Source organism: Oncorhynchus nerka, linkage group LG6, assembly GCF_034236695.1.
Source record: "Oncorhynchus nerka isolate Pitt River linkage group LG6, Oner_Uvic_2.0, whole genome shotgun sequence".
Classification (NCBI taxonomy): Eukaryota; Metazoa; Chordata; class Actinopteri; order Salmoniformes; family Salmonidae; genus Oncorhynchus; species Oncorhynchus nerka.
Genome location: NC_088401.1, coordinates 58769125 through 58780647, shown reverse-complemented (window position 1 = coordinate 58780647; position 11523 = coordinate 58769125). Strand labels below are relative to the sequence as shown.

At 43.6% G+C, this 11523-nt stretch overlaps 1 protein-coding gene across 1 annotated transcript in view; it reads left to right on the top strand.

Moving 5' to 3' along the window:
• The first annotated feature begins 243 nt into the window (after positions 1 to 243).
• LOC115130762 (protocadherin Fat 4) overlaps positions 244 to 11523 on the top strand; it is a 101625-nt gene continuing 90345 nt past the window's right edge. The window contains 1 exon segment of the mRNA XM_029662198.2: positions 244 to 5883. Within this exon segment, the coding sequence (XP_029518058.2) occupies positions 778 to 5883 (5106 nt within the window). The 5' untranslated portion in view covers positions 244 to 777.

Here is an 11523-nt window from a genome sequence, read left to right as displayed (position 1 = left end):
AGGTAGATCAGTGCATTCCATATTGTAACCTAATAAACTACATTTATTACAAACTAACGGTACACTCATTACCTGTCTCTCATGCCATAAAGAGCTTTCTTTAATTTGATTGACGTTGTCCTCCACAAGCCACGACAAAGGCTCCGGTTTACAATAGAAAGAAAAGGCAAGGAGGGCGAGCAGGAGCACAGTTGGCCAATGGGATCACAGGTGGGAGGGAGTTTGTCTAACTCGAGTTTTGTTCTAAGTTAGTAGGTACCTAAGCGTGTATGATGTCTGAAGCTTCTGCACCGTTATTCCACGGGACATTGTATTGGTTCCACTGAGAGTATTTGTGCCTTGCTTTCCATATTATATAAAAGCAATTATTGAATCACTTAACTTTTGGATACACTTTTGACAACGGAGAGGAATTAACATTGGCATGTATTTTTCACTTTTGTAGTTCCTATTCATCCGTAAGTGTATTGCGCATATAAACCATCATGCATTGCCGCTCACATACGATGCGTTCTGCTACAGGGGAGTAGTGGCGAAACTTAATTGACAAGCAAGGGAAGTCTGAGCACTAGGGATTCATTGCATCCCAAGGATTCAATTACTACATCTAGATACGGGAGAAAATACTTCAGTGGAAATATCCGTATAATTTCTGGAATTACCACAGTGTGTCGCGCACTTTTGGAATACAATGCTTTAGCGTTGGCCAAACTCGAATAAAGTTGATGCATCTTCGGCATGGACTTTTTCTAATAAAGGTGGACTTGGATTTCGACCATGGCGCTCACAGGTAGGGACTTAGGCCGGTTCCATTTGATTTTATTGATGCTATGGACTCTGTCGCAATATTCTTCATCCAGCCAAGTTCGTCAAGAGTTTCAGGTATTGGAGGAGCAACCGTTTGGTACCTATGTGGGGACGATAGAGACGAGACCCAGCTTCACCTATCGCTTCAGTGAAAACCACAAACTTTTTGCAATTAATGGCACCACTGGAGTCATTTACACCTCCTCTGTGATTGACAGGGAGATTTTGCAAAGTAATGTCATCAATGTGGTGGTCCTCTCCAGCCAACCTACCTATCCTACCGAAGTTAGGATTGTTGTACTGGATATAAATGATAATTCGCCAGTGTTTCCCGACGCATCAATTGTAGTTTCGTTTAAAGAAGACGCCAGCAGTGGCAGACAAGTGATTCTGGACACGGCTACAGATTCAGACATTGGGAGTAATGGAGTGGATCACACCACCTACAGAATAGTGAATGGCAACGAGCAAAGGAAATTCCGTTTGGATATTACAGTGAATCCTAGTGGAGAGGGGGCATTCTGTCACCTCGTTTCAACTGGAGGCTTGGACAGGGAAATCACTCCCTTCTACCAACTCTTGATTGAAGTGGAAGACAAAGGAGACCCTAAGAAGTTTGGGTACCTGCAAGTAAATGTAACTATTCAAGATATCAATGACAACCCCCCTATGTTTGATCATGACCAATATCAAACAAATGTTTTTGAAGATACAGCAGTGGGTTCTAGTGTTCTGCAGATAACAGCATCAGACCAAGACGAGGGAGCTAATGCAGACATCAGGTACTTTTTAGATGAGGGAACACCTTTTCAAATCGATCCTAAAGCAGGTACCATCATTATAAAAGAACGTTTGGATTATGAGATTAAGAAAGAATACGCTATGACTATTCATGCTATGGACAACGGGGTACCTTCTCTGTCAGGTAGGTCAGAGGCCACTATCAAACTACTGGATGTCAATGATAATGACCCAGTTGTGAAGTTTAGATATTTCCCCACCACATCTAAGTTTGCCTCTGTTGATGAAAATGCTCAGATTGGTACAGTGGTAGCCTTATTGACAGTCTCAGATTCCGACTCTCCCACAGCTAATGGTAATATATCTGTCTCAATATTGGGGGGCAATGAGCAGAGACACTTTGAAGTGCACACTTCCCCAGTTCCCAACCTAAGCTTGATCAAAGTGGCTAGTGTTCTAGACAGAGAGCGCATTTCCTCCTACAACCTGACTGTGTCGGTATCAGACAATGGCAAACCCATGGCCAGGTCCTCTTTTGCCAGCCTGGTTATTTTTGTGAATGATATCAATGACCACCCACCCATATTCCAGGAAGTCATGTACAGAGTAGATATCAGTGAAGACATTCCAAAAGGCAGCTACATTAAAGGGGTCTCTGCAACAGATGGCGACTCCGGGCAAAATGCCAACCTTCGCTACTCCCTGGTGTCTGGAAACGGTTTGGGCTGGTTTGCCATCAGTGAAAACAGTGGTCTGGTTACCAGCGCCGCTTTGTTGGATAGGGAAGTAGCATCTGAAATAGTGCTCAACGTCAGTGCCAAAGACCAGGGTTTGCAACCCAAAATCTCTTACACTAAATTGATAGTCAACATAACTGACGTGAATGACCAAGTGCCCACATTTACACAGAGCATGTATCATGTGTCCCTGGTGGAGCACTCTCCAGCCGGTGCTGAGCTCCTAGTGCTGTCAGCCTCAGATGATGACCTTGGGGCCAATGGAACTATCCGGTTCTCTTTTGACCCGGAGACCCCGTCTAGTGTACAAGAGTTGTTCCGCCTGGAAGTTGTATCAGGCAGGTTGAGCACAGCCACAGAACTGGACAGGGAGGACCAGGGGAGTTATTTACTTTATATCCAGGCTACAGACTCCGGTTGCCCCCCTCTCCACTCCATTGGTAAAGTAAACGTAACTCTGAGTGATATCAATGACAATAGGCCAGTCTTCTACCCAGTCCAGTACTTTGCCAATGTCAAAGAGAATGAACCCTCTGGCTCGTTCATAACCACTGCATTAGCCACGGACCCTGACCTGGGGGGAAATGGCACAGTGAAGTATATCATATCTGCTGGAGACACATCTAAATTTCACATTAATAGTAACTCGGGCAAAATCACCACCCTGGTGCCGCTGGATAGAGAGGAGAAGACCGCCTACCAGCTGCAGGTGACAGCAGCAGATGGTAGAGACCTCCGTTCACACACCCAGGCCATCGTCACCATTAATGTCATAGACACACAGGACAACCCCCCTACCTTTAGTCAGAATGCCTACAGTTTTGTCATGTTTGAAAATGTGGGCATTGGCACAGTTATTGGCACTGTATCTGCCACCACTGTCGATCTGAATACAAATATCACATATTTAATCACCTCAGGGGACCAGAGGGGGCTGTTTACTGTCAGTAGTGCCACAGGTCAAATCAAAGCATCCAGTCAGATAGACAGAGAGGAGCAGCCATTCTATCAACTCAAAGTCATAGCCAGAGGTGGTGAGGTAACAGGCGAGGCCCTCGTCAACATCACAGTGAAGGATTTAAATGATAACGCGCCCCATTTTATCCACGCCACCGAGCACGTCAGTGCAGTGGAGAACTGGCGCACAGGGCATCTGATATTCCAAGCTAAAGCTGCCGACCCTGACGAGGGCACCAATGGCATGGTGGTCTATAGCCTCAAGCAGAACCCCAAAGGCCTGTTCCACATCCATGAGAAACATGGGCTTATCACACTGACAGGGCCGCTGGAGCTCACCACCAGCTCCTACCAGGTGGAGGTCCTGGCCTCTGATATGGGGGTCCCCCTGCTCACTTCCACTCTAATTTTAACAGTCAGCGTGTATGACGTCAATGACAACTCTCCCATGTTTGATCAGCTCTCCTACGAGGTCATTATTTTAGAGTCGGAACCAGTCAACAGTCGCTTTTTTAAGGTGGAAGCCACCGACAAAGACTCAGGCCTGAATGGGGAGGTTATGTATGACATAGTTGACGGGAACACAGCCAACGTATTTGGGATCTTTCCAGACGGGCAGTTGTATATTAAGGCTGAGCTAGACAGAGAAGTCCAGGACAGATATAACTTAGTGCTGGTGGCCACAGACAGGGCAGTGGAGCCACTAAGTGCCAGTGTCAATGTCAGTGTAATTCTGGACGACGTGAATGACAATCGCCCCCTCTTTAACAGCACTAATTATGTGTTCCACTTTGAGGAAGAGCAGAAGAGAGGGTCGCTGGTAGGGCGAGTGTTTGCAGTGGATAAGGACTTTGGCCCCAATAGTGAGGTCAGGTACGCGTTTGAGACTCAACAGCCCAACTTTGAGCTGAACGCCATCACGGGGGAGTTGACCAGTACTCTGCAGTTGGACCGTGAGTCACTAATGAGACAGAGAGGCGCAGCGGTGTTCAGCTTTACAGTAGTTTCCTCAGACCAGGGGCTCCCCAAGCCTCTGAGAGACCAGGCTAAAGTGCAGGTTTACATCCAAGACATCAATGACAACCCGCCCAAGTTCACCAAAGACATTTACCAGGCCTCCATCTCCGAGTCGGCCCAGAACATGACGCAGCTACTGAGGGTGTCTGCCGTCGATGTGGATGAGAGCAAAAATGGACTGGTCCACTATCACATAAAGGAGGGCAACGAGGAGAGCCAGTTCGCCATCGACAGCAGCTCAGGACAGGTCACACTAGTGGGAAAGCTGGACTATGAGGTGACATCCTCCTACTCGTTAAAAATGATTGCTGTTGATTCTGGAACCGTGCCCCTCTCCTCGTCCTGTATGCTCAGCATTAGTATACAGGATGAGAATGATAACTCCCCCTCCTTCCCCAAATCTGCCATATCTGTGGATGTTCTGGAGAATATGAGGATTGGAGAGCTGGTGGCCTCAGTGACAGCCACGGACTCTGATTCGGGTCATAACACAGACATAACATACAGCATCACAGCCACAAACAACCACGGGACATTTAGCATTAGCCCCAACACAGGGAGCATCTTCCTAGTAAAAAAGATGGATTTTGAAACTCAGTCTTTTTACAAACTGAACATCACTGCAAAGGACAATGGGAGACCACCAAGGTCCTCAACAATTCCTGTGGTCATTCATGTCAGAGATTTCAATGACAATCCTCCTATATTTACCCCTGGTGACATTTTTAAATCCATTCCTGAAAATATGCCCCTCTCTGCATCAGTAATGACAATCACTGCTCATGACACGGATGCAGACATTAACGGACAGCTGGACTACTCCATAGTTCAACAGACACCCAGGGGAGGTCACTTCAGCATTGACCCCAGCAGTGGGCTCATATTCACAAACAAGGAGATTGACAGAGAGTTCTCCAATCTCTTTGAGTTGACAGTTAAAGCCACTGACCAGGCAGTTCCTGTGGAATTCCGGCGCTTTGCCTTGAAAAATGTCACAATATGGGTGACGGACCTGAATGACAATGTCCCCACGTTTGTTTCCCAGAATGCTCTGGTTGCGGAGTCCACCATAGTCATTGGCTCCATCCTCACGACGGTGGTGGCGTTCGATCCTGACGAGGGCTCCAACGGCGAGGTTGAGTACGAGCTGGTGAAGGGGGACTCGGACACGTTCATCATGGACCGCTACAGCGGGGATATCCGCTTGGCCTCACAGCTGGTGCCGTCTCGCCTCATCTACAGCCTGACCGTGACGGCCACCGACCATGGCTCGGACAGGAAGACCTCCAGGACCGAGCTCGCCATAATCCTCCAGGGCGCCGATGGGCCTGTCTTCTCCCAGCCCAAATACATCACCATCCTGAAGGAGGGCCAACCACCGGGCACCAACGTCATCTCCCTGGATGCCTCCAGCCCCAGAGGCTCAGCCACCAAGGTGGAATTTTTCATTGTGTCAGTCCGCAGTGGCAGCAAGGCCATGGGACGCCTGTTCACCATAGGCCGCCATACTGGGGTGATCCAGACCGCAGCCGAACTGGACCGGGAACAGGGCTCTGACCTCTACCTGGTGGATGTGTACGCCATCGAGACGGACGCCAGTCATCCCAGGACGCAGAGGGCTGAGGTTAGTAGTGCGTTTATTTCTCTTCTCTTTTTGGAGGGCGATGGCTTCTTCACATTGTGGTCGATGGCTTCCAGACAGCATAATTGGAACCCGTACAGCCGTTGAAGTCGTTTAGTGGGATTAAATGAAATGAGATCAAGGTTTCGACTGGAAAACCTGGGAGTGAAAGGAAAATATCCAAGTCGCACATAAAACAGGTATACCTAGTGCATTCATATGCACATTAATTACATTCCTTTTTTAAATATATTGCTAAAAGTTCTGTGATACATAAAATCTAAATTGCCCTGGACATGAGTAAGTAGGCCTTGGTTTTTGGCAAGATAACTGTATTGTTCCAGTTCCCAAAAAGGACTGGCCATAACAATCCTTCTAGCATTTGTCTGTGTTTTCTGGGAAGGGGAAATGAGTGCCTCGTATCCTGTGTTTCTGCTGTGCTCATGCTGTTATGAACTTGGATATTCTTATCACTGAATAAGAACTACACAAATCGAAATGTAGCACTTTTTCTCTTTCGCAGGCATTATCGTCCTGGGTTGCTTCATATGATAAAGATCCACGATGAATTGTTCCAGGTTTCTATAGGTAGTAATGGAACACACAAAGAAAATATCATGATGAGTTAGTGCAGGTAGACTATATCCGGCCAATATCACAGAGTTTTAAGCCTGAGGCTGTTTTGGTTTAAGGGTGTTCCTGTGGTACTCTCCTCCACCACTGGGCCGGGCTCTACAGGCAATATGTGACCGTTAAAATTGCATGACCTCCTAAGACTGTGAAAAGATTTTCGGGGAGAGAAGAAGGGGAAGAAATCTCGAAGACTGAAACTTAAGCTCTCTATTCAGTTTGCATTATGTGATGCACCTCTTCCCTTGGGGGTGGAGTTAAATTCTCTGAAGTGCAGTGCTGAAACTGTAAACCCAGCTTTGGGTGGTTAAGCCCTAGCCACTCCTCAGATTTAAAACATGTGATTCTATATGCTATATATGTGTATTGGAAATTTCAACTGGAACCTAGAATTTCATGTTATTACAGGCTTGATGATACGCATTTATATATTGGGAGTTTTCTGAGCGCAACCAGAAAAGATTTCACTGCTGCTTCCTTCAAGAAAATGTGTTTTTTATTATTGGAAGTTGCTTGCAAAGGGCCTATCCTGAAACGCTCTAACAGTATGACAGTAATCGGATGCTTTGACCGTTTTTGTGGATACCACTTCAACCATTACAAAAACTGAAATTGAAATCCAATACAATAATCGGGTATTTGGAGGCAAACTCAAATATGATTAAAATCACAGATTTGGCAAAATGGCGTTAAGTCATTTAACTTAATGTTAGTTTGGTCAAAAGGGGATATCAAATGCTCTCCCGTTTCGCCTGCACCACCACAGATACTAATCTCTTCGTTTGAAAACTCTGCAGTCGATCAGAGAAATAATGCTTAACATATTTCTTATGTTTTCCATGTACAAACCCTGTTCTCAAAGTGCAGTGACGTTTTATACTTTTTCTGTCCTCTGAGAGATGACTTAAACATACCCCATAACTGTATAGGCACTCTCTTTATTGTTAGTTCTGAAGTGTAATAGCTCTTTGATGGTTTTAAACTACCTTTCCTGTGGGTGATAGTGGCCTTTTAGATATGCTCTACTTGAAAGTAGTCTCAGGTACTGTACTGCTCACTGGTGGGACATATGACAGGCTAAGGTTTTGGGCTTAGACTGATACATTTCAAATAAAAACGTAACTTTTAGAGTCCCTAAAGAGGGTAACGCTTTCCCTTTCTCAGCTTTAAATCCATTAGCCTTTTAGAAGTAGTCATATTGATTATTGAAAACACTTTGACAGCTGCTTTTCTTGTGCTTTGCACTGTGCACAATGTTTTGGATAGACTAGAAGAAAGAATTCAGTTCAGTATGCCGTCTCAATGATTGGTATCATAAACAACCTGACATAGCGCTGAGCTTGCTATGAAACAGAAGTTGCCGCTGACTTGTTTTGAACATGCCTCTTGGTATCAGATTAAGTGAGTATAATTGCCATTGTTTGTTGATTTGTTTTTTTCCATCTTTTGGGATTCAGAGTTAGCTTTGATAGCACCTGCTTTACAACATGTTGTAACAACCTGCTTTAGAACATGTTGTAACGACCTGCTTTAGAACATGTTGTAACGACCTGCTTTAGAACATGTTGTAACAACCTGCTTTAGAACGTGTTGTAATGACCTACATTAGAACATGTTTTAACAACCGGTTTTAGAACGTGTTGTAACAACCTGCATTAGAACATGTTGTAACAACCTGCTTTAGAACGTGTTGTAACAACCTGCTTTAGAACGTGTTGTAACGACCTGCAGTAGAACATGTTGTAACAACCTGCTTTAGAACATGTTGTAATGAACTGCTTTAGAACATGTTGTAACGACCTGCTTTAGAACATATTGTAACGACCTGCTTTAGAACATGTTGTAACGACCTGCTTTAGAACATGTTTTAACAACCGGCTTTAGAACATGTTGTAACATCCTGCATTAGAACATGTTGTAACAACCTGCATTAGAACATGTTGTAACAACCAGCTTTAGAACATGTTGTAATGACCTGCTTTAGAACATGTTGTAACGACCTGCTTTAGAACATGTTGGAATGAACTGATTTAGAACATGTTGTAACAACCTGCTTTAGAACGTGTTGTAACGACCTGCAGTAGAACATGTTGTAACAACCTGCTTTAGAACTTGTTGTAACGACCTGCAGTAGAACATGTTGTAACAACCTGCTTTAGAACATGTTGTAATGAACTGCTTTAGAACATTTTGTATGACCTGCTTTAGAACATGTTGTAACGACCTGCTTTACAACATGTAACAACCTGCTTTAGAACATTTTGTAACGACCTGCTTTAGAACATGTTGTAACGACCTGCTTTAGAACATGTTGTAACGACCTGCTTTACAACATGTAACAACCTACATGTTGTAATGAACTGCTTTAGAACATGTTGTAACAATCTGCTTTAGAACATGTTGTAACGACCTGCTTTAGAACATGTTGGAACAACCTGCATTAGAACATGTTGTAACAACCAGCTTTAGAACATGTTGTAACGACCTGCTTTAGAACATGTTGTAACGACCTGCTTTAGAACATGTTGGAATGAACTGATTTAGAACATGTTGTAACAACCTGCTTTAGAACGTGTTGTAACGACCTGCAGTAGAACATGTTGTAACAACCTGCTTTAGAACGTGTTGTAACGACCTGCAGTAGAACATGTTGTAACAACCTGCTTTAGAACATGTTGTAACGACCTGCTTTAGAACATGTTGTAACAACCTGCTTTAGAACATGTTGTAACAACCTGCTTTAGAACATGTTGTAACAACCTGCTTTAGAACATGTTCTAATAACCTGCTTTAGAACATGTTGTAACAATCTGCTTTAGAACATGTTGTAACAACCTTCTTTAGAACATGTTCTAACAACCTGCTTTAGAACATGTTGTAACAACCTGCTTTAGAACATGTTGGAATGAACTGATTTAGAACATGTTGTAACAACCTGCTTTAGAACATGTTGTATTGACCTGCTTTAGAACATGTTGTAACAACCTGCTTTAGAACATGTTCTAATAACCTGCTTTAGAACATGTTGTAACAACCTGCTTTAGAACATGTTGTAACGACCTGCTTTAGAACAGGTTGTAACGACCCGCTTTAGAACATATTGTAACGACCCGCTTTAGAACATGTTGTAACAACCGGTTTTAGAACATGTTGTAACGACGTGCTTTAGAACATGTTTTAACAACCGGCTTCAGAACATGTTTTAACAACCGGCTTCAGAACATGTTTTAACAACCGGCTTCAGAACATGTTTTAACAACCGGCTTTAGAACATGTTGTAACAACCTGCTTTAGAACATGTTATAACGACCTGCTTTAGAACATGTTGTAACGACCTGCTTAAGAACATGTTGTAGTGACCTGCTTTAGAACATGTTGTAACAACGTGCTTTAGAACATGTTTTAACAACCGGCTTTAGAACATGTTGTAACGACCTGCTTTAGAACATGTTGTAACGACCTGCTTTAGAACATGTTGTAATGACGTGCTTTAGAACATGTTTTAACAACCGGTTTTAGAACATGTTGTAACAACCTGCATTAGAACATGTTGTAACAACCTGCTTTAGAACGTGTTGTAACAACCTGCTTTAGAACGTGTTGTAACAACCTGCTTTAGAACATGTTGTAACGACCTGTTTTAGAACATGTTGTAACGATCTGCTTTAGAACATGTTGTAACGACCTGCTTTAGAACATGTTGTAATGACGTGCTTTAGAACATGTTTTAACAACCGGTTTTAGAACATGTTGTAACAACCTGCATTAGAACATGTTGTAACAACCTGCTTTAGAACGTGTTATAACGACCTGCTTTAGAACATGTTGTAACAACCTGCTTAAGAACATGTTGTAGCGACCTGCTTTAGAACATGTTGTAACAACGTGCTTTAGAACATGTTTTAACAACCGGCTTCAGAACATGTTTTAACAACCGGCTTCAGAACATGTTTTAACAACCGGCTTTAGAACATGTTATAACGACCTGCTTTAGAACATGTTGTAACGACCTGCTTAAGAACATGTTGTAGCGACCTGCTTTAGAACATGTTGTAACAACGTGCTTTAGAACATGTTTTAACAACCGGCTTTAGAACATTTTGTAACGACCTGCTTTAGAACATGTTGTAACGACCTGCTTTAGAACATGTTGTAATGACGTGCTTTAGAACATGTTTTAACAACCGGTTTTAGAACATGTTGTAACAACCTGCATTAGAACATGTTGTAACAACCTGCTTTAGAACGTGTTGTAACAACCTGCTTTAGAACGTGTTGTAACAACCTGCTTTAGAACATGTTGTAACGACCTGCTTTAGAACATGTTGTAATGACGTGCTTTAGAACATGTTTTAACAACCGGTTTTAGAACATGTTGTAACAACCTGCATTAGAACATTTTGTAACAACCTGCTTTAGAACGTGTTGTAACAACCTGCTTTAGAACGTGTTGTAACGACCTGCTTTAGAACGTGTTGTAACGACCTGCTTAAGAACGTGTTGTAACGACCTGCTTTAGAACGTGTTGTAACGACCTGCTTTAGAACATGTTGTAACGACCTGCTTTAGAACATGTTGTAACGACCTGCTTTAGAACATGTTGTTACGACCTGCTTTAGAACATGTTGTAACGACCTGCTTTAGAACATGTTGTTACGACCTGCTTTAGAACATGTTGTAACGACCTGCTTTAGAACATGTTGTAATGACCTGCTTTAGAACACGTTGTAACAATCTTGTTTCAGAACATGTTGTAACAACCGACTTTAGAACATGTTGTAACAATCTTGTTTCAGAACATGTTGTAACAAACCGGTTTATCGCTCGACCCTTCAGTCAATATTGGTCAGGGTGTCTGGCCTTCTCTCTCTCTCTCTCTCTCTCTCTCTCGCTCTCTCTCTCGCTCTCTCTCGCTCTCTCGCTCTCTCGTGCTCTCTCTCTCGCGCGCTCTCTCTCTCTCTCTATCTCTCTCTCTCTCTCTCTCCTCTCTCCACTCTCACACTCTCAAGCCCA